The sequence below is a fragment of the Myiozetetes cayanensis genome, unplaced genomic scaffold, assembly GCF_022539395.1.
Source record: "Myiozetetes cayanensis isolate MyiCay16 unplaced genomic scaffold, myiCay2020 scf18, whole genome shotgun sequence".
Classification (NCBI taxonomy): domain Eukaryota; kingdom Metazoa; phylum Chordata; class Aves; order Passeriformes; family Tyrannidae; genus Myiozetetes; species Myiozetetes cayanensis.
Genome location: NW_026087389.1, coordinates 16609304 through 16633740, shown reverse-complemented (window position 1 = coordinate 16633740; position 24437 = coordinate 16609304). Strand labels below are relative to the sequence as shown.

The window sequence follows — 24437 nt, the reverse complement described above, 5'->3', positions numbered from 1 at the left end:
AACACCAATTCAAGGAAAATGCTTTCTGCTGAACCATCTTAGACCAGGAGAGTCAACTCTGCTGGAGAGGTAATATGGAAGGTTGGATGAATGAGAGAAATCCCACATAACTCTTGCTTTTAAAAGTGGAACAAAATATTCCCTAATAGTTATGTCATTTTTATGGACACTTTGGAGCCAGCAGTGACTTTTCTGTCATCAAAGCCATTGTTCCACTCTTCAGATTACAACAAACCCAAGAAAGCTCTGGTTGGCCTATTTGAATCCTGTGTAGGTAGCAAATAAATTTTAAGCCAAAATTAACTATTGCCATATATTACCTTTTTGGTTTTAATTTATTAAAAAAGTTCCAATCAAGAAATAAAAGTGCAATTTGAAAGACTAAATGAACCCGATTTTTTTAGCATCTCAGGAATTTACAATGAGTCTTTGCTTGCCTACATATTTTACAGAATGCCTTGAAACACGATGCAATCTCCCAAAATCCAGAGGCCAAAGGAATCAAGGGAACAAGGCCCACGTTCTGAGTCCATAGCTTACTGTCCCATTGTATGAGAGAGGGACATTGGACTGGGGGAGAAAGGCAAAGAACTGAAGTGTCCCTCTTTATTAAGTTTTTACATGAAAAATGAGCCATATAATCTCCTCTCTTCTGAAAAAAAAAAAAATAAAAATGGAAACTTTACCACAAACAGTGCTACTGGCCAAAAAAAAGAGGAAAACCAGTATGTTGATCAAGCCTAACTGCATTTTAAATTCAACTGTGCTCTATTTAAATCACAACTCCAAGAATTAATGATTCCCCATGAAGTCAGCAATTTTTAACTCAGCAGCAAAAGTGAATCTTATTTCTCCTGAAATGCAATTGAATTAAACAATTTAATTAAACTTCTGTCCTATTGACTCTTAAAGGTTAAAAAAAAAAAAAGGGAAGCTAATGCTTTAAGCTTTCAGCTCTTATGAGGCTTGAGAAATAAGTCACTTTGCAAAACTTCTCCCAAGGATATGAACATTTTTTCCCTTTTTTGCTTCCATCCCAAGAGTACAACACAGCAGCACAACCAGGGTAAGACACAAACCAGCTACACTGAAGACATCAGGGATTTTCTCTGTTTGCTGCATTATGTAACTGAAGAATAGCATGGCAAAAGGAATTAGGGCTATCTAGAACAAATAGTGGCTGGTGATTTCCTACAGCCTCTGCATTACCACCTGCTGCCAAGGATAATGAGACAACCCACAAAACCTGTTATGGCACTTACTGACATCCCCCCAAATGATATTGGAACAGCAAAAGCAACAGAGACAACTCGAAATAAATGAAATACAAAGAGCAGACAGCAAAAAATACGGAGAAAAATCATTAGGAGTTGCTTTCTTCCACTGTGCTACCCAAAAGGATTCATGTCATTAAAGCACTGCTCAGGCTGTACTCTGGGGTTTACTGGTGCAGTTAGACTGGCATCATCCCACCTGAAACCTCAGCTCCACCTGTCCCATCATCCCTCCCTTCCCCTGCACTGAGTTCAGGTATCAGACACCTCAGCTGACTGTTAGGAACTCCAGAACACACTAAAAGCTTCCACGCTGGCCACAGGCCATGATGCTGTGGCAGGGCAGATGAGCAGCCAGGCTCAGGTACCCTGCCCCAGGGGCTGGGTTTGGGTGGTACCTCCCTGTCTGTCCCTGCTCCTCTGTTTATGGATCCCTTGTTCATAAACTGGTCTAACCCCCTTTGGACCTGCTCACACTGCCTTGGGTTGTATCTCTTCCCACCATCATTTTCCTCCTCTTCAAGCTGAAGCTCCCCACATTCTTCATTTCTGATAAAGAAATGTCCCTGTGTCATTAAACATTTCCCTTGCTCGACTCCCCCCTTTCTGTAAGTACCATATCCCTTTTGGGAGGAGAGATCAGCTATCCACAGTCACCTAAGACAGGTCAGCACTGAAGTGACCTTCCAGACCTTCACAGGATGGCAAACTGACTGTATCTGCACTCCCCAAAACAATCTCTCAAAACCAAAACACAACAGAGCTGAGGCATTAATGGCCAGTACAAACCCCCTGTCAGGAATTGTGGTGTTCTGTGCTAATTCAGCTTACTCATCAAGAAAAAATAATCATTCTCTTCATGTGGCCACAGCATTAAAAGTAATTTATCCTACAGCAAATAATATTCTCCTAAAAGTAGAGGGCTAACCTATAGAACAAATTCTATACCCTCCTCCCTCCCTAATTTTTTAGTTGCTGTACCAGCCTCTGGAGTGCAAGTTAAAATAGATTTCAGCCTCCAGTGACTTATGTTTGCCAATTAACCTGAGACAAAGTTATCCCCAAATCAACAGACCGTAAAGATTGCTAAAGCCAGTGCTGTACCAAGTACCAAGGTGAGCCTGCACTTTGCATTTCCTGAACACAAAGAAGGAGGATCTTCTCCCAGCTTTGACATGTAGGCTGGAAACATTTGCTTGGGCTGTGTTTCACTGTGTTCAGATTCTACTTGTCCAAATACCAAAGAGATAACAGGATATATTCCTCCTTCAGAGAAGAATGTTCCCCTGAGCCAGCCATCCCCCTTTGAGGTGGGCTGGTTCTGCAGTACATTTACCACTTGGAATGTTTGCCTACCCTCTTGTCCAGCTGGGCAAATAACAACTATGGAATATCAAAAGGGAAAGGCATTCAGGCACTGAGGGGAAAGAATTTTAAGAGCTAGTGCTGGAGAAGGAGGGAAAAAAAAAAAGGATAGAAGGAAAATAGGACAAAAAAATAAAACTGAAAAAGATAATATGAAAGAGAAATACATGAAGTTTTCAGAGGAATGGTAAGATTAACACAAAAAGTAATGTTACATGAGCAAAAACTTTCATTAGAGATAAAAATTAATGTAAAAATAAATATAAAGATATGAAACCAAGTAATTTTCAAAAATGGACTGAGAATTTAATTTCCATCTCTTTTTAAATATTCTACATGTATATTAAAAAGAATTATAAAAGTAAACGTTTATGCTTTTACATAATGAGCTTATAACTACAGCTGTGGTACTAGATCCTCTTAGTGAGATTTTAACATGACTGTGGGATTAACAAAGAGGAAAATCTCAATTGTGAGAAAGAAGTATTTTTCAGCCATAAATCTTTAACAATAATAAGGCAAGCAGAGAAAGACCGGTGAAGTAAATTGATTTTTTTTCCCCCCTCTCATAAGCATTCTCTCTTGTGGCTCCAGCAAAAGTCTCATTGAAAGCCCATGTATTTGTTTCAGCCTTTGTGAGGTTTTCAGTCTCTCCAATTTTTTCCAGCCTCTCCCTGTGAGAAGGCTTTGCTGGCTGCCTCGTTCATGGCAGCCGGGAGCTTTAGCCAGAGAGTGTACAAAAGGAATGCTTTTTACTGCTCCTCAAAAACACAAATACACCTCCCTCCTTATTTCATCTTTATGATGGTTTTGAGCTGGCCTGGGGCATGTGAGCAGTAATCAAAATAGGAGCAGCAGGTAAGAAAATCAGTTCAGTGCCGTTTAAGCATTCATGTTCAATTTTAAACTTACAGAGGACAAAACACTGTCATTTCAATTTTAGCCTGCAAAGCAAGAAAAGGGGGGTTTGCTAAAGGAGTGTGCAAAGAGAAGATGCAAGAGATGAATGAACCTGTGAAAACTCTGCCATGAAGGACCAACAGCTACCAAAGCTGCAGAGGGGATAAGCTGGTGCCCTTCAATAAATCCACCTTCCCTTCTGAGTATTTCTGCTGGAGGTTTGCAGAGAACACTCCAAGCAGCAGTAACGTAAAAGAATGAATGTACAAGACTCTGAACAACCCAAGAGAGTGATAAGAGTGATAAAAAATTACAAGCATCTGATTAGAGAGCTGAATTCTGTTACAGGCTCTCCTTCCCCTCTGGGAAGGCAGCGAGGGCTGCGTGGGGGACGTGAAAACAAGGGCTGGGGGGAGCAGATGTGATGGTACAAACCTGCTCAGGCACACACTGCTGGCACTCTGGGTGTCAGAAGGGAATCCATGTCAACAAAACACTTCAGATTAAGAGCAAGAAAAGGAGAGCTCTGTATGCTGTAGTTTTTATTGTATGGTTGTACCAGGACTTTGGATGGCTCTAAGTGGCTGTGTGACTTTATTTGCCCAGGATTTTAACAAGTTTTTTCTCTTCTATTTTTCAGTGCATCAGAAGCTAAAGATGCATTAAAAGGGCATCAAACCAGATATCTGACAACCAGAATGTTCCATTTCTGTAAACGTTCAGGATGCTGCAGTTGCAATGTATTAACACCACCCCTACGAGGACAATATTAACATGCACTACATAACCAAAACCCACTGGTCTGAGAGGAGCTGAAACTGAATGGTGACAAAAGGCCAAAATTATCCAGATTCGACCAACAGAGAGAAGAAAGATGACCCTTTTCTTCCCTGTAATTTGAGATTTCTGCTGCAGTTTTCATAACTGTTGGCAAAGGAAGAATGGAGGAGCTGACTCTGAGAGACTTTTGTCTGGACTTCAGAGATTTCTAATGTACGAAGAGAAATCCAAGAATCTTTCAGTGAACAGTAAAGGACATTTTTTTTTTCATTTATAGTTTCCCTTGAAGGTCAGCTTTTCTGCTGCTGAATGCACTTCTCAAAGAATAACAAAGTCCTGAAACCCGCCAAATTATCTTATTACTGTGGCCACAGACCACAAAGCAGTGTCAGCTGTATCTCAGCCCATCTGCAAAGCAGATCTTGCCAGTATTTATTCTCACTGACAAGGGATTTAAATATTCCCTGCAGTCTCCAGACAGTTTGTCTGTGGCCTCTTTATTACAACTGTGAGACCACATTTCAGAATAAGAATTTGTTAGTTCAAAGTTCAAAATCACAAATAACTGTAAGACAGATTCCTGCTCAGGAAGTGTTGATTTGTTTTGAGTTTTTTGGTCACACACTGTTGACTTCAGTTGTTCTCCATTTCCTTTCGTTGGTCACTGTGCCTGGGAAGGAACAGGAGATGGAGCACAAGTAGCTATTGCCTTCTTAAGATGAAATACAGAATATTTCTTTGGGTTTGAGCTCAGCAGATTTTAAATAAATCACATTAATAAAAGAGCAGCTTTTTGCATGTCACAGACTTGGGCAATGCTCAATAATTTCAGAAGCATTTCACATATTTGAGATATCTGTGGATAATATTCATTAGTTTCTATGAGCTGCTGGAATAATAAAGAAGCAAAGAACTTCCTTCTAACAGCTACTCACGTGTAAACTTTGAGAACAAAATCCTTCTCTTCCTTTATTTCAGAGATTGACTGAAGCACATCCATGATGCTCAACACTGCACAGCCGTAGGGGCGGCGATAGTGTAAATGAGGGGGCCCTTTTTTGGAATCATTTAGCAACATCCGACCTACAGTGAAGAGAAATTGAAAACATCAGGGATCACCATGCAGCCATCCTGTCTGTTGTGTTCCATTGTCCCTCTGAGCAGGCACACCCACACACCAGGAGGCTGGGGGTGGGCAGATCTTGGGAGGGGACACAGCCAGGACAGCTGTGACCCAAACTGACCAAAGGGATGCTCCAAACCACATGACATCTGCTCAACAATAAAAGCAAGGAGAACAGAGGAGAAGGGGGGGGCATTTGTGACTCTGAGGATTTTCTTCTGGAGCAACCCCTACATGCACTGCAGCCCTGCTTCCTACAAGTGGCTGGACATCGACTGCTGATGAGACACAGAGAATGAATCTTTTGTTTTCCTTGGCTTCTGCACAAGGCCTTTGCTTTTGCTTTATTAAACTGCTTTGACCTTCACCCATGAGTTTTCCTCCATCTTGTTCCCCCTCCCCAGTCCTGTCCTGCTGCAGGGGAGAGGAAATTGCAGCTTGGAAGGCATCTGGAGTCCAGCCAGTGTCAACCCCCCACAACTTCTCACTCTTAAACTGCCTCAAACCCAGAGGTCCATTTGAACCTCCCTGACCCCCTGGGCTGCTTTAATGAAGGGGCATCACCTCATTCAGCTAAACAGAACAGTCAAGGGCAAAGTGAGTAGCATCACGTCTGGCCATCTTTGATTTGCAGCTCCATGACGTGTATTTGCATCCAGATGGGCTGACTACAAATCACCTCTGGACTGAGCCAAGAATACAGCTTGTACTCACCAATCTGATCCACACAGAGATCCACTGTGGTCCCTCCATTATAGTTCAGTATTTACACAAACTCTCACATTATACATTGTATATAATACATATCACATATTAGATATTGGTCATATATCACGTTTGTCTTGGAGTGCAGGGAGGAGAATTCTGAGGTAAAAAGCTGCTCAGTGATTCACTTCCTATTATTAAGGCAGTTTTAGAATAGAGTAAAAAATGCCAAGGCCAGAAAAATCACTGTGATAATCTAAGTGAACTTGTAACATTACACACAATAATTTGTCCAGCACTTCTCACATCAAGGTTAACACAGCATATATTCCTACAAGCTTCATTATTCACCTCAAGTGATAACAGAGTCATTTGTGGCTTTGAAAGCACATTGTCATTCACAGGACAACACACCAAGCTGTGGTTTCACTAAGCTGTTTAGACCTGCTGTTCTTCAGAAAAGGTGTCTGTGGCTGCTGATGGGTGTCAGCAGTGACTGGGCTGGCAACAGGGTTAGACACCTTCCACTGCAAACACTCCCTGGCCATTCCTCAGCTCACTGAAAACCTGAAAAATGGGAATGACACTGCACCACTCACTCGTTTGCAACAATATAACTGAAGAAACTGTCTGCTATTCCCACTTCATGTTGTTAACATTTTAGGTCTAATATTTAAAACAATTTAGTATTTAACAAAGGTAAAATATATACTTGCTAATTTCTCAGGGGAAGTACAGACATTAATAATTTAATCCATTTAAACCTGTTACTAACTAATTATATCCCTTTTAACTTGAAATTTTTTCTCTCCAACACCTTCCATCTATAAGAGATTCCAGTAATTCAATTCACATACCAGAAATCAAACAGTCACTTTCCTTTAAACACACTGCTGGGCTAAGAACTTTGAGCACTGCACTATATTGTGTAAGACACATTTTAAATTCAACTTCTGTCACAAACACTTCTTATTCTTGCTACTGCAAGTGTCAAAAAGAACAAATGAAGCCTAACCTGGCCTAGCTGACTAGTCAGAGAAACCCATCTCCCTAAACTCAAGTGTGAGTTCTTGGAAGCACCTTCAGTAGAAAGCAGACCTTTCTATATATTTGTTTGACAGCCTCTGATTTACTAGATGGGCATGGTCAGGTATGCTGCTGTCCTGTCCTGTAAACTAACTACAACCATCAGTAAAAAGACCTCATTTGAAATTTTTAAACATTAAACAAAAAGCCTTTTTAGGCTTTCTCCCCAAATGTGCTGTTCAATCAAGTATTTTGTTCCAGACTAAGAAAAAACCATCACTGTTAAACAGTCACCAGTAACTTTCTAACACTTAGCTCCATATGGTCTGCATGTTAATCAGACTGAGTTTTCTAAGTGGTTAAAGCATTATAAAGGCAGTTAATTAAAACATACATTTAAATCCACTCTAAAGGCATTGTTAATTATATCTGTTTCAAGCACTAAATCATACTGTACCTATTCGGATTACATGGGCAACTATGTACAAGTCTCTCTTCATGTCCTTGCTGCTGAGATCCTGAAAGATTGGAAAAAATACAGACATTAAAAGGAAAATGTTGCACTTCCAACATAAGTGCCTGTTACTGTGTTATGTGATGAAAACTCTCAGACTCCCTGTTACAGAAAAACAGGTCAAAGCTTCGGAAAGGGAGCTTGAAGAAAAGCCCAAAGAACAGGAAAAGAGCAAAAGGAAAGCTGGAGTTAATGAGGACAAGCAAGTATTATTGACCCTGAGAAACATTTAATAATAAAGAAATATTAACAAAACACAAATAACACTTTTCAATAATTCATTACTGCAGCATTTTGCACTAACATGTTAAAAGACAACTGCAATTTCCTTGGCGTGTTGTAGTTTTCACTGATAACTTTATTTACAAATATCAACTTCAGAGACATTTCTCTGCCTTTTTTTTAAAATTACAGGAAAGATCTAAGAAACATTTGTTCCTAAAACCACCAGCACTGTTCAACAAGTTTTCCTTATGCTACTAACCTCCCAGACAAGAAGATTTTGAACAGATACTGCATGAGAATATTCATCCATGGTTTAGACTGATGAAAACAAGCTCCTTGTACTTTACAGCAGCAGCTGCTGCCCCTTTCTCCACTCTATGAAGTGCTGTCCTCTTACTGTCAGGTACTGCTTATGTAAAAATTAACTGCAACAATCTCAGATAAACTCTTGTGGTTTTGCTTAAAGAAACTCCTCAGCTAAGAGGAGTAAAAGGGAGTAAGTGGAGTTTTTATATAAAGGTGGGGAGGAAATTTAAACTGTGAACAACTAAGTTGTGCTATTCCTAGACTGAACCAATTTAGAATTAAAAACTGTATTTTGCTGAAAGCTAAAACACGAACTGTAAGTCACACAGCAAATTTCTTTCCCGTGTGACTTGAGAAACCAAATCACAACAACTGAGATTACGATGGCAATGCACCCCCAGATTACAGTGACATGCAGCAGAGTAAAATCTGGGCACACTGACTGAGAACCAGGCACAGAGAGAATTCATTCTAAGGACAGGTTTCAACCCCTTTCCAATCATGCAATATTGCTAAATTCCAGCAGGTCAGTAATAAATTCGTGGCTGCCCCTCCTCCCTCTGTTTAAAAGCAGCACTGTGTTTCCCAGGGCAGCATATGCAGGAAGCTGCAAATACACTGTTTGGGATCCTGTAAAGAGCAGATCGTGTCTCTCCTGAGCCAAAAAACTAAGCTATAAAAGTCGTCCTTAGCATTTTCTCTGCAAGTCTGCTGCTGCTGCTGCACCAATAAGGGAACACACTTTCTAGGCTTTCTCCATCACCCAACATACCAGTGTGGCAGCATATGGTAGCCTTTATCTTACATGTCTTGGAGACATGCGGTTCCACACTAAGAGTGGATTTGACATAGTTTTAATCTCAGTAGTGCCTGACAAGACATTTCAAAGAGCAAAAAAACTTGGAGGGAGTGCTTAATGCTCTAGAGAGCAATAGATTCCTGAAAATATCTATGCTTTGACAGGGAGAATTTTATTATACTATCAGATTACCAGTTCTAATTAACAGCAATTTAAAGAACTAATTTTTTTAAAGGGCAGCTGTCAAAACATCAGAAAATGGCAGGGCATGAACATATTGATGGGTTCACACTTCAAAAAAATACACTGTGGCACAGTCAAGAGACAAGAAACGTGGGCCCAGATGGCCTCGTATTTGAGTTTGTGCAGCAGAGGCTTTTTCCAAGGCAAGAAGTTCTAATTGTGGCATGGACCAAACAAGCAAAAGCCTCAGTCCCTGTGAGGAAGTTTTCAGATAATTCCTCTGCAGAGAATGCATGCACATGACCTAGGACCAGTCTGTCCTCACAAACCACATTTATTGTTTACTTGTGTGCCACATAAAAGAAAACAGAAAGGTGTTTTTAGGACTCCTTCCACAGGGTGGGTATTTCCTTCTCAGCTGCTTCTTAAATGATATGGGTTCATAAATAAAACAGTTACGTTATAAATATAACTGAATGGCTTTTTAGAAAATCACTCCTAAATTTTCCCTCCAGTATTGGGTATGGAAAAGAGTTAGTGTCTAATAATGGTTAGTTCTTTTCAATGCTGGTTTCTAAAAATGTCTAATTGTATGTTAAAAAACCCAAACACCATCACAACCACCTCCAAACCTCTGGAACCAAGGACACCTGTTTGCCACTAATTAGTTATTTAATTCAGCTGCCAACCTCATAGGGTAGAGAAAATAAGGTATTTAACAAAAATAACAAGCTTATACTGTGTAGTTATGTTTCAATTCAGCCCCAGGAATGTTTCTGAAGAGTGCACAGGCTGAGGTTTGAGTGAGCTTTGATCTGCAGAGGAAGCAGCTTCTCACCTTCGCTGTGATATGACAGCAGGTGTAAAACCAGAGCCTGAGTGATTCTGATATCACACACAGGGAGACAGCTGAACCCCTGGAATAACAGAGCAGGAAAAGACAGGGATCCCTTGAATTCTCTGAGATTGGGCTTCTTGCCTCTGGGAAAGATGAGTTTTTGAAAGATACTGCAGTGTGGTGAGGCAGGGCAAGGAAATAAATAAATAGATTTAGAGTCAAGATGAACAAAAGCCTGAGAACAAACCTGATAATCACAGAATCATCTTATCTAGGGAGCATTTCCTAATTAAGAAATTAGATAAGATAGAACTATTGGAGATAAAACAGTTTTTCAAAAAGCAATTATTTGTTGCTCTTTTCCTGCAGACTTTGAAAAGTCCTTTGAATACACTGATGAAAAACACTGTATCAGAAGCATGCCTTTTTCTGCACAGATAATTTTTCCAATTATAATTCCTGTTATGTAGAGTAGATGTTCCAGCAGAGTGAGGGTCTAAGTACCTACACCAGACAGAGGGATGGAGTCTGAGCACCTCAGAGAAGTGATACTGCAGCAGCTTTGGTATTTTTGTACAGTAGCTCCCTGGGAGTGGTCTCTGGTCAGGAGAGGAGCTGCAGAGTGGCACTGTCTGCAATGCTCCAGTCTGGCCTTCTGCAGACTCTTTGTCATAACATGCAGCAGGTCAGTCCCCGAACTGTGTCCCTGGCTGCAGGATATCATCAATTTTTAAAGTGTGTAAAGGCTGGTTTGAAGGTCACCAGAGCAAAACTGCTCCAAACTGTTCACCACAGAGTGAAGCAGGACGGTTGTTCCAGAAAGTCAACCCAAAGTCACGTGGCATTGGTGTAGATGGGGAAGTTTGATGGTGAAAATCTTTTCCAGAATGAGGAACCTCCGAGGCCTAAAAGTGTCAAACTCGATGCAAAGCATCCCACCCTGCCTTTTGGGAATATTCCTTAGGGATATTCCATAAGGACCAGACACCAGAGCTGGAGCTTGCTCCCTGGCCACTCCTGGTGTTGAGTTACCAACCATGGAAACACTAAGAGACTGTCACCTCTGCTGATGTTTAACCAGCTGGAACACTTCCTAAACCTGAGCTGTACTGCTGTCAGCATCCCTGTCAGTGCTATTTTTGGACTGACCCACATCTCCTACATCCATGGAGGCAGAACTGAGCATCCTTACATCTGGCTGGATATACTGTGTTCCTTAAGAGGAGAAATTCCACTGTTTTCTTAAAGGACAAAAAGGAACAGTCCTGGGAAGCTGTTTCAGTGTCCAACCCTGCCTGACCTTAAGAGGGTTCCACTGCCAGAACCAAAGCTGATACCAAAGCTCTCCACCATATTTTTTCTTCACTTCAGCCCCAGAGCTCCCAGCATGTGCACGAGCTAAAGGTGAGACCCGATGGAAGGTGTTTCTCACACTTGGGATCTGATGTTCCTCACAGTTATTCTGTCAGGGGCTGTTAAGCTTCAACGTCTCTAGATTTTCATATCTGAGAAAAAGCGGCAGAAAAAAATCATGGTCTGACATATGATTCAGAGGAAATTCTGAGGGAATTTAAACATAACTTAAGACCAGTGCAGAAGGGACTTCTGACAAGGGCACATGGGGACAGGACATGGGGTGATGGCCTCACACTGACAGATGGCAGGGCTAGACTAGATATCAGGAAAAAATTCTGCACTCTGAGGGTTGAGGCCCTGGCACAGGCTGTCCAGAGAAGCTGTGGATGCCCCATCCCTGAAGGTGCTCAAGGCCAGGCTGGATGGAGCTTTGAGCAACATGGTCTGGTAGAAGGTGTCACTGCCCATGGCAGGGGATTGGAACTGGATCATCTTTAAGGTCCCTTCCAACCTGAACCATTGTGTGATTCCATGATTCCATTTCAACATAACAGTATAGAACAAGAAGGCAGTTAGGTGAGGGGTCAGTCTGAAGAATCAAAAGGAGAAAAATCTTAGCTGGCTATCTCATTCCCAAGTGAGGAATCATCTGGTAGGAACCAGGCAGGTGTTACTTCTTCAGCCTTTCTGGCACAGAAAGTCAAAGATTGTTGGTGCACTTGGTGGTATCTGCTGTGCCTCAGGATGGGGTAGCTGTCTGCACAGACCTGCTGTGGGAGCTCTGGATGTCACAATGTTCCCTTTATTCCAACCAATTCCCCAGAGCTCAACTTGGCTGTTGTTTCTGCAGCACATCCTGGTCCCTCTGTCCCCTCCACACCCTCTGCTCCCTACCTGGGAGTGTCCTGCACCATCCACCTGGGGCTGCTACACAGACACTCCAGTGGGCTGTGACAAAAGTCTGCCTGGAGAATGGTCAGGTTTCCTCTGTATGCTGTTGGAGTTGTTTGCCTGACTTTGATTATGAACACAGCGCTTTGTTTTTTGTTCAGGACACCACAGCATCTTCCTGTGCCCTGATATCTAAGAGTACAGCACAGGCAATGAAAATATTAAAAATTTCACATTATGAGCAGGAAAATATGCACTTCAAAGGAAGCACTTCAGGTTATTTACTTAGCCATAAAAATAATTTAGAAGGACATTCATTTTCTATGTTAACATTTAGTCACAACCATAACAAAACTTAGAAACAGCTTCTGTTCTGCTCAATATACTGGAAGGGAAGAATTGGTTTTCCCCCCTCAGGGTGAGTGATCTCCAAGCACAGCTCTGGAAGGGCAAAGGAGGGAACAGACACGTACTGTGAACAGCGCGCACATCCGATCGATCTTCTCCGGGTTCCTGGGGCCTCCATTCTTGTTTAACCTCACCATAAACCTCTCACTGAAAAACAAACAACATTAAAAAATGTAAGTGCTTCAGGTACACACTTCAACAGAACAATACAGGTAGGTATGGGGGTTTTAAACAAAAAAGAAGCAGTGGTTGTTATAATTTCAATGTATATGAAACAGCACTGCCTGATCTTCCTCAGATGACATGGAACAGCACAGAAGACTTTTACCAGCAAGTACTCTGCTTGTGAAAACACTGTGTTGATGCATATTCATGATGCAATAACATTATTTTAATGTGAATATAAGCAGCACAGAATCTGAGCACATTACAACTCCTCCAGGCAAAGGCTAAGGCAAACTTGCTGAGGGCCTTTGGTAAAACTGAGTTCATTAAAATCCACTCAAAACTAAAAGTAACAAGAATACCGATTAAGCAATCTCCTCTAACACGCAGTATTTACAGAGGCAATATCCTAATTCAAATACATTACGATTCAATTGATACAACTCTTATCAATCAAATTAATCAGCTCTTCTATGAATAAAACCAGCATGTACAGCCAGACTGCAAAATGAGAATCCTTACTATGGGTAGTAGGACATGGGCATTCATATTATTTCTTAAGGCAGAGAATTTAAGTGCAAAAAAACGTCAGAGGAGTAATTTTTTCACAAGTGTGCAAGACCACACCACATATTTTCTTCCTAGATTTTCTAGACCAGAACTTTCATCCTAGATTTTCACAGAAATAAAAAGAGAGCACATCAATAGATCTTTCAGCTACAGTTCCATTATCTCACAGATCCTTTCAGTTCTATCCAGTATGACTGTATCAACTCCATTAACCTTTATTTGACACATTTTCCAGTACTGTTGGCCTGAAAAATATGAAAACACAGTGTACACACTTTGGTAGTTTGTTCCCAAAGGTCACTCATCCCTACAGTTAATCCACATGGATCATCATCAGCTCAGAAACACCTGATTTCAGTGTGCAGTCACTGCTTTTCGTTACTTTCTTCTCTGTGTTAAAGAGCCCTTTAGGAAAGCTCATCTCTTACAGGGTAAGAGTGACAGCCCCCCAAACAAGTAAGCAACTTAAAACTGTTAAGAAACTCAAGAAAAAGTGCTGGAAATGTTTTATAGAACTTACACATGGTGCAATTTTTCAACAGCATTTCATGAACAGTTCTAAAAATGTAGGATTGTAACAGCCTGGTACTGGCACCACCCACACCACAAATACCAACACACACATCTGTGTATTCCACACACTCGAAGCCAAGTCCCTGCTCATCCTGACTGGAATGTATCAGACATCACAAATTGGCCTTTTTACTACAGCTCTTGCAACCTGTCCATTGTAAATGCTGATCTATTTTCAGAATTGTTGATTCTGTCGGGATGGCTCTGCACGACTCACACCCCTCGTTATAATCTGTGCACGGTTATTTGTGAGAGTCTGTCCCGCTCAGCAATCCAGGCTATCCTCTCTGGCTGTTCCACTCTCCCTGTCATTCACTGTCACCCCAATCTCCACGTATCCCACAACCCCAGTCAGTTCTAAACTTAATTATTTGCCACCAATATTTATAACTTCAGAGACTGCTGAAAAGCCCCAAAGAAATCCAAAGAAACAGATATTTGATGATTCTCAACCTACAACTGCTTTGACACATCAATCAGTAAGTTAAGAATGTTTAAGCAAATGCTTTAATGACGAGGTATAACCAAATCTTCTAATAAGAATTTTGTGATGTTTTAAGTGGAGAGCAGGGCAATATTATAACTTCAGTACATTACAACAACAATTTTACTTCTTCACAGTTACATCTACTCAATACATAATTCAATAACAACATCACATATTCTATTTTAGATTGCCAGTAAGATATACTTCTGAACTTTCAACACAGGTTTTGCTTTAATTATTTCAGCACTAATGAGCATTTCATTTTCATGCAGAAGCTGAATACAATACTGTCTGTCACAAAATCCTGTGCAGGCTGTCCCTCAGACAATGGCAGAGAAGGGAGTGCCAAGTCTGTGAGATGAGGTGTCTATATATATATATATATTTCATTCATTACCAAAGGCTGTATTGCTTGGTCTGCTTTCAAAACATCCAAAGATGGATATTCTGGAGACTCACTTGCAGGGTTTCATCCCATTAATAACTGAAAATATTTTAAAGTTTGTAATTCCCCTTTTGCTTGTTAGAGCCATAGAAAAAAATCTGGTTCCTGTCCCCATATTTCAGTGCTTTTCAAGAAATGAAGCAGGTCACCATCTTTCCCACCTGCCTGATCAACTGTTCCCTTATTCCAGCACTACCTCAGGAACAACCTTTAAATTCCTTCCTTTAATTTCCAGTCCTTCCTTGAGTCCTCTTGAGCTTGTATGACTAAATAATTAATGGGGCTTTGAGTCATCCACAGCATTTGAGACCAGGGGAACACAGAGAGTCATCTGTCCAAGAACCTCCAGTTCCGCCTTTCCTGGCAGGTCATTTCTCCCAAACCTGTTGTTTTGTTCCCCATCTCTGGTATTTCTCTAATCTCTGATCAAGGACAGTTTACAGAAATTCCTCTGACTACTGCACTAGGATCTTACTGTGCTGCTGATGTTTGTATCCCTGGAACGGGACTGGAAGGTGTTAATGCTGCTGGTCCATGTTATGAACCAGTTACAGTTACTCACCTGCTTCCCGGTTTACAACTGAAATTCATGTCTATGTCAAAGCAAATCTGGAAGAATAACCCTGTTTTCAGTGACCTGAAGATCCACTGCCTTCATTTGTCACTACAGCTCTCTTTTTAGACAAAAAGACACACATTTAGGGTCAAGAAACTTAATGGGAATTCAGTAATTTAATTTCTTATTTTGGGAGCTATGTCCTTTGAAAGGGTTCAATCTTCAGTGTGCCTCTTCCTCAAGCTTTTCTTCTGCACAAGGACAAGACCATGCACAGCATCTAAACTAAATTAAAGTCCAGTTTAGTGAGACCAGAGTAGCAAATGCGAATAAACTCCATATGGAAATTAATTAAACCCCCCAGTAGTTACAAATGCCAAATGAGTGGTGGAATTTAAGTATGGGGAGGGGCCAAGATGAAATCTGACTGCTTGATCCTCCTACTATCAAAACACCCCCAAAACCCAAACCAACCAGACAAACAAAAAAACAAACCCAAAACCCAACAACCCAATAAATATTAATTTTTAGCTATTCTGGAGATACACTGAAATCAGTTCTCTTGCATAAAATCAGAGATAAACACATCAAACAGAGAAAAGAACTAACATTTTACCTCTCTGGGTTCAGACCGAAGACGTGCCACAGTAGTAGCAGCATCTTAAACAAAAGCTTATTTATTCCTTTGCTCCCATGTGCTGTAAGCAACCCTCAATTACTCTAATTGCACCATCTCCTCCTGTGCTAACTCACAGCACAGTGAAAGCACCTCTGGTGCAGCAGCAAGGCCGGGTTTACAATCACTCTCATGATTAGTAATTGCTAACGCTGCTCAAATCTGGGAGCCACTGCCCTGATGAGCAGAGTCAAACAGCTTCTTGTTCATTCACTTGAAAAGAAGGAAAAATGAAAGGAGTGTAGTGTCTCACTTCTTGGCTGCCCTGAACTGCCTGAAAAGCAGCACCATCCTGAACTGGCATCTGTCTCTGCAGAAAGGAAGGAAGCCATCAATGGTTTGGGACGTTACGTTTTCAGCATGAAAGAGGAGGCAAACAGGGACAAAATTCACTGTTGGGTGAGCAGGAGTGGCATTTTGCCCACAGGGAGTTTTTGTTGTCGGGATTTTTTGCGTAACATGCAAAGATGACAACTAAAGGACAGGCCTGGCAAAGAGCTTGGGATGGATTGGTGAGCCCTTGCATTAACTCACGGACAGGTTTAATTACTGGGGGGTGCTGAAAGGCAAAAATTCTGACTGAGCATCAATTTATGAATGCAGGCACAGCATTAATAGATGGATAATGCTAAAGCAGTGGTAGTCTGGAGAGAGTCTGCAGATCAATTTTCTGTTTGAATTGGAAACTGGTGATAAAGAACAGATTAAAAAAAAATTAATTCTTTAACAAAGTACAGGAGATTGGTTTTCTGAAGCATGAACAGCAACACATTAGGGCTTCAATCTCCCTAAGCAGAAACCTCATATCTTGTACCCTCCCCTTACCTTAAATAATGGTTCAGCAGACATTTCTCCCAGAAATAAATACCACCTTCACCCTTTCTATTCCAGTATGCCACTGAAAGGGAAACGGTATAAATATGTTCCCTCATTTTTCTTCTTTTCCTCAGTGCTTCCTATTTCCAGAGAAAACTAGGGGACAATGAAAAAAACCCCCCAATATTATTACAAATACCTCAATCCTTTCTCAAAAGCTGTATTTAGCTGGGTTTTCAGAACCCAGCATTTGGCCAATTCCTTCTAAGAATACAGGTTATTATTTAAAACACATATTGGTCCCATGACACGTGTAGAACTGCACAGGGAAAAGGGTCATCTGGTAGAGGAGAAGATCATATAACAACTTGTATTTTAGACTTTGATCTTCTTTCAGTGTCTCCCAGGTAAAAAACTCAACCTACATACAAAATAAAAATCTGAAAATGCTGTCAGAGAAGCTGGCAGGAATAAGCTACAAAGACCTGCAGAGCCAGCACACTTCACCTCCTTTCAGTCCTACCAGTTAAGAAATGGTGATAATCACAATACTATTTAATTTCTCCTCTCCTCCAGCTGCAAAAAAAAAAAAAAAATCTCTGGTATCTCCTTTTAATGAATGCTAATATGCCTGATAATAATTCTAGAATAAAATTTGAGTTGGTATTTGAGCATCATAAACATTTTAAGATGTTACTGTAAAAGCACCATTTTTCGTCCCGAGTTAACCTCAAGAATAAAGTCTACAAACTGCAAGCCCAGGTCATTCAGAATGGAGCTTGGGATGAGCTCATCACCCTCTATGGCAGTGGAAACCTTGCCAAGGTTTGCCTTCAGAACATCCCAGTCGTGCTGTGCACGCCACGCTCTGGGCAGTTCCCTTCAGCAGTGCCAGGAAATGCCGCATTCTGCCTGCCACGGGGAGGGACAAGCTCTACAAGGGCAGGATGCTGACCAGGTGAATGGAATTACCTGAGGAATTACTGGCATATGATCAAAGCATTTTCCTGAAGCTGCAAAAGGGAGCTTGTTTCAAAATATTTGTCAGTTAGGAGAGAAACACCGTGGAAGAGATCCCTGGGGTTTGGTGGGAGGGAAAGAGAAAACTGAACTACAATGTCTGAACCTTCCAGTGTGGACAAGCTAATGTTTGCATGGATTAATTTGGGAAGCTGTTCCTGAATCAGAGAGGAAGTGCCCTGACCCAGCACAGCACAAGTTCTCAAGCCCCAGGGCAGCAGCATTAGCCAGTTTTCCAGGAAGCAATTACTGTTGTCCAACAGCCTGTGTGGAGCCAGAGAGAAAACCCGGCTGTGCTGCCATGGCTTTGCAGTCATGGAGCATCCTGCAAGACAGGTAACACTAACAACAGTGAGGCTTCTTGTATTTGCCTGTACAACTTTACACAAGATTCAGAAAAAGAAAAAAATTATTTTCACTCCATTTGCCACAATCTCTCTCATGTTTGTCACTGTAAGAACACTGCTATGCTCAGTGATGGAAATGCTCATTCCAGCACAGCATCACAGCCTGATGCTTCTGAGAATACCTGTAGGAACTCTCTAAACAGGACACAAGCTTCACATCAGGCCTTCTGAACTTCTATTTCATGAACATGGCCTCGTGTTCAGGAGAAAAGCATACATGTATATCAATGTTTCAGTCGTTTTCATAAATACCAGGTTGATTTTTCTCTTGAATGATAACTTAAGCAGTAGGAGTAACCTCTGTAAAAAGCTTTTCAAGTTTATCATGATCATCTTTTAGAGGTGCTAATTTTTGCTCATCCTCTTGGAAAAAATCTAGGTCCTCACAGCTGCTGTAAGAATGACCTAATAATAAAATCTCCCAGAGCTCCACAGAATGAGTCTTCATTCTCAGTGTGAGTGTGAGAGCAAGCCAGAGCATATGTACAGAATGATACTGAGTCTGTGAGGAACTCCATTCCCATTTACAGTGTAAACCAACAGTGTGTTCTGGATCCCAGGGCACAGCAGTGTTTGAGCAATCCATCATCCACAGCGGTCACTGCCGAGCCCCGGAGACAGAGGGATCACCTCTGCTGAACTTTCAGTTTGCTCAGTGTCTCAACAATGACTCATGGACTATTTAAAAATCTTCCTTTTCAGGCAAATGTCCATGGAGTGTGTTTGTTTTTTCCCCCCTCTTCTTTTTTTGGGGGGAAGGAGGGGAGTTCTTTCCTGAGCTGCCTCATCCAGCAGATCTGCACTAACCCCGGTTTCACAAACAAGTGAAGCAAAGTACACTGCTTTGGTTTGTGGAGTGTATTTTATAAAGACATCTTAGAGAAAAGAACACAAAATCTGTGAGGGAAATGAATCTGGCCCTGAGAAAACGGCTCCAAGCAACACAGTTTGCCTCCCTGCAAATTCGGGCTTAATGCTCATGAATTATTAAATTACCACATTGGCTGGAAGCCCCGGGGGAGGATTACAGAGCTTACAGTAAGACTGTTACTGCAAACACCGGGTTTCCATAGAAACAGAAAATAGTGAAAATAACTACCTGTCATTTCTCTCTACCACATTTAAGGGAAAACCACCACGTTAAAGCATTATTGGACCTTGCAGGAGAAAGGTAGCCAAGAACCAATTACATTCTCCTTGGGTTCTCCTGACTCTGCCACACTCCAACATTTGACACTGTCATTAGGGTTTTTCTGTTATTCCCATCATGAAAGGTTCATATTTGTGTTCCTGAGTGGAATCCTCTCAATTAGCTAGAAAAGGTTTCTATTTTCAAAAAAAAAAGAGAGACTTGAGTCATCTGTTGAGATTGCTCAGCGCCTGCCAATGACCGTGATTTTAACTAATGAAAAGCAGGGCAGACTGACCTGCCAGGTGGCAGGAGAGAAAAGCTTTGTAGAGAAGACTTCTAATGTTGGATTACAGGTATTTTGTAGAGTAAGTATTTTATCACCATCTCCAACCTGGGAGGACCTAATGGTTCTGAGGGCTAATACAGCAGCTGTCAGATTTAATTCTGGCTCCACAACCCACATATCCCCGGCACTTGGCTTTGCACCTGACCATTCTCTCAGGGACACAAACTGGGTTCTACCAGGGAATTCTGCCACAGAAAGAGCTCAAGTATAATGAACAGTATTCCCTACACCGGGCCTTCCTACAGACAGAAAACTACCCCTAAGTGCTTTCCCTGAGCTGTGGAGTTCACTGAGACATTTTAACAAAGTGTGTTTGCCCCCTGCCATTCCAGACAAAAAATCTCTTCCAGCTGTAGGTGTTCACGACACATGGTCATTCCTTCTGGGCAGGAAAAGGGAAGAAGTAGTTCAACTGCCTGCAAGTAATTGATTTCTTCCTGTTAATAACTGAAAAAATCAAAACACCCCTGTAAAAAATTCTGTGTCCCTGCCAATTGATCCCTCTTTTGGAGGAAGGAGGGTGATGGTGGTGAGAGGTACAAGGTAAGATGGATTTTTGTAAAAGCTCCTTTTGTATAATGGTTTCATATTAGTAATTTTATAGGAAATGGAAAAAATAGTAATTTTATAAGAAAAATTAACATCTCCAATAAAACCACTTACATCTCTTACAGGAATTTTCATATACAAATGCAGATAGTGACTGTTTCTTTTCCATATCCTATTAGCAGGACAGGGGACAAACAGGCAAACCAGCAAATGCAGATTTCAGTGTCATCTAGAGAATGAAAGTCGGCTGAAGCAACTGGTAGAGAAAATGACACGTTACCCTCCTGCACCCTATTCTAAAAATCTATACACAAGACCCCCCATAAAATACTCCACAGGATTTAAGTCTCCAGTGATGATCAAACTTGTATTTTCATACACACTCTGTCAGAGACTCTTTGTCCCCAGCTGTGTGTGCAGCAAACTTCAGAGACCCACATATTTTCCACGTTATCTGGAGTGACCAGAACAAGGCATTGCTGTGATAACAATATTCCTTTAGTGTTCACTTAGTTTTTGAGGGAATTCATCTTGAGCAGGATGAAAAACTGATGCTACTACTGTTACTATTGCTATGAATTATCTATTGCACAAAACTCAGAAATATGCTTTCCTAGAAATAATGAGAACACATTAAACTAAAGCACAGGAGGAACTGATGGAGGATTAGCTATTCCAAGAGGTCAGATTGCTGGAAGAGGTAAAAATTAAAAAGATTTTTTTTTTCGTGACTAAGCAGAAGAAAAAATTCCTGAGTTGGTAACCCTAATCCCTAGGAAAATTCTCTGAATATTAAAGAAATAATTCTGAGCGATACAAAGTTATTTTTTCCCAGCAGACAAATCATTACACTGACAGTGAATGAGAGAACTTTTTTATTTTAAAATAGCTATGCTATTAAAAACATAACAAAAGGAAAATTTAGCACATAATTGCACAATAAAACTAAAATATAATTTTCTGCTTCCTTACATAGCAACTGGCAATAGTGGAGCATGATAATATTTTAAAGCAATTAACTGGGATAAATACCCACACACTGTCACAGCACTCCCAGAGCCATTACCTGAGAGAGAAGCAATATAGAAAAAAGCATCTCCAGGTCAGTTCCATACCCTGGGAGAGAACAGTCAGGTTTGTCTGGCACAGGTTTTAATGTGGATCTTTCCACATTAACTAACAATTTCTTTTGCAGCTATTCAACTTCAAGCAGACTCATCTACCCAGTGGCCCTGTCTTCCCTTCTTCTGACCTTATGAGTGCTGATATTCCTGTTTATTCTCCACCTGCCCCTCTCCATTCTCAGCTGCCGAATCTCCCTCTCCCCAAGCAGCGTCTGGAATGTGTGCAAGTTCTGCAGCTCTGGGTTGGAGCTCTGTGCAGGAGATCTCCCACTGAGGATCCTGATCCTGCACATCAGAGCTTTGAGGGGAACTCAAACCCTTACTAAGACAGGACTTGTTGACAATTTGCCATCACATTTCCTAAAGTTTGCTCAGTGTTTGAAATGTGATGGTAATTGTCTACATCAGGAACTGTTACAAGAAAATTATTCAAGACTATGTGTAAGCATGATGAGCACTCTGAGCCAGCAGTGTGCCCAGGTGGCCAAGCAGACCAATGGATCCCGGCCTGGCTCAGGAGCAGTGTGGCAGCAGGAGCTGGGAAGGGATTCTGCCCCTGGACTCAGCACTGGTGAGGCCTCACCTGGAGTGCTGTGTCCTGCTCTGGGCCCCTCAGCTCAGGAAGGACATGGAGGGGCTGGAGCAGGTCCAGAGAAGAGCAGCGAGGCTGGGGAAGGGACCGGAGCACAAGTCCTACAAGGAGAGGCTGAGGGAGCTGGGGGTGTTTAGTCTGGAGGAGGCTCAGGGGAGACCTCATCACTCTCCACAACTCCCTGACAGGAGGGGGGAGCCAGGTGGGGGTCGGTCTCTTCTCCCAGGAACCAGTCAGTAGGACAAGAAGGCTCAGTCTTAAGCTCTGCCAGGGTAGGTTTAGGAAGAAATTTTTTCCAGAGAGTGCTCAGCCATTGGAATGGGCTGTCCAGGGAGGGGGTGGAGTCACCGTCCCTGGAGGTGTTTAGGATGAGACTGGATGTGGCATCAGTGCCATGGGCTGGGAACCACGGCAGGGTTGGATCAAGTGTTGGACTCAATGACCTCAGAGGTGTTTTCCAACCCAGCTGATTCTCTGATGTAATTTTAGCCTGATACACATGTTCCTGATAACATTTTTGAGCAGCTGGTACACATTCCTATTGAGAGTTAAAAAGTAAAGAAAATAGGACTAAACAATGATGAGAACCACGGAGCTAATGACCATCATCAAATACAAACAGAGATGAAGGATTCCTGTCAAATTTTCAAGGTAACCTTCAGCACCTTGGTACAGATTTGTATTCTGACGTCTGAACTGGGAATATTGTGTCAGAGACAACTCCTACTACAGAAAGAGTGAAAACCAAATCCCCCTACAAATTCATCATTTCTAACTCCAGTGTTTTTAAGTGGTGCATTTCAGTCCATTCTATCTAAACACTGTCACAAACATTTACTTTTTACAGCCTCCCTCCCCAGTGCAGTATCGTGACTTCTACAGGACCAGACTGTACAAGTGAGCAGCAGCTTGAGGGAACTCCTCCTTCTCTAACACACTCACACTGCTCAACCCAAAGCCAGTTTGATCATGCCCTGGGAGATAAACCTGTTTACAAAGCCAAGGAGACTCTTAAATTGATGATGACGTTGTTCTCTAATATTTTTTCACCTTTAACATCTTAAATTTTTTACGTATTTGTCTGCTAATTTTTAATAGGAAAAAGAATTTGGTTGGAAAGTATCTCAAGACCCAGAGATGAGTTACAAACCGGAAATCACCGCCTCCATTGCCCCTGCCAGTTATCACCACACCCCAGTGCAGAACAGTACTAACAGCAGAACACTGCCACTGAACATTTATTGACTCAGCCCTGAAAAACAGGGGCAGATGATTTCATGTTAGATGAGTACAGAGTAACTGAATCCAACTACCATGATGTTCATCAAGAGTGTTTTTTCAGTCCATAATTATGTTTCCAAATCATGTTTCTCTCCTGAGAACTGCTTTGTCAATGGTGTTAAATTCTTAAAACAGAAGATTTGGGACAGACTGTACTGCTCACATTCTCCCCAACACCCACCCACAAGCCCAGTACATTTCCACATGAAACATCTTTCCAGATCAACTATTAGCAACAGCATTACAGAGAAAGCTTGGGTTTTTTTCCTCACTTTGACCATGGCTTTCCCATTTTAACACAGAAATAGATGCTTCCAAATCACTAAACCCAAGCCCTGTACTGCAGTGCTGGGGAGAGGACAGGCTCCTACAGCTCTAGTGTTTTGCAGTCACCATGGGGCTCAGTTCTCTCACATTTCTGCACGTGTTTTACCTTGCCATCTGCTGAGAAAAAAAGGATTAACATTTTATCCTTCAGTGGGGAGGGAAAGAATGTAAAAAGGCACCTCAATGGAACAGAATGAGCTGTTTTATTAAGGGCTAGATATTAACCTCGCTGATACCTCCACGGACTCTGAGGTGAAGGATCAGAGCAGCGTGAGAAAAGAGTGAGGATACGAAGCTGCTTCATGAACTTCAGAACATTTCGCTTTTTACAGGAACAAGGACTTTCTCCATAATGCAACTAAACCAATAAATGCTGATTTGCATTAGAAAAGCTCCAAGCAGTTATACATTAACCACTGAAGGATAAAGTTCTGCTCTGCTCTGTGTCTTACTGCCCCAGACAGAGAGGAACAGGGGGAAATTTGGAATTCTTGGTAGAATCTTCAGGAGGAAACTACTTTGTCAATATATCTTTTCCTAATTGCAATCTCCAGTCAAGATCAGCTTCCATTATGATGCTGCTGGGAAACCACCAGCTGACAGGAAAGACTTCTATCTAACAGATTAATTTTAAGAGCAGATGGGATCATTATAATAATTCCATCTTGTCTAGTATAC

The 24437-nt window shown here is 41.6% G+C and overlaps 1 protein-coding gene across 13 annotated transcripts in view; it reads right to left on the bottom strand.

The window, feature by feature from the left end:
• The window catches only part of DOCK3 (dedicator of cytokinesis 3), a 184564-nt gene that overhangs the window by 81290 nt on the left and 78837 nt on the right, over positions 1–24437 (bottom strand). For all 13 annotated transcript variants that reach the window (XM_050312963.1, XM_050312961.1, XM_050312962.1 and 10 more), the window contains exons 10-12: positions 12759–12840; positions 7631–7691; positions 5255–5402 (exon numbers count right to left, since the gene is read on the bottom strand). In XM_050312963.1, the coding sequence (XP_050168920.1) occupies positions 5255–5402; positions 7631–7691; positions 12759–12840 (291 nt within the window). The remainder of the gene's footprint in view (positions 1–5254; positions 5403–7630; positions 7692–12758; positions 12841–24437) is intronic.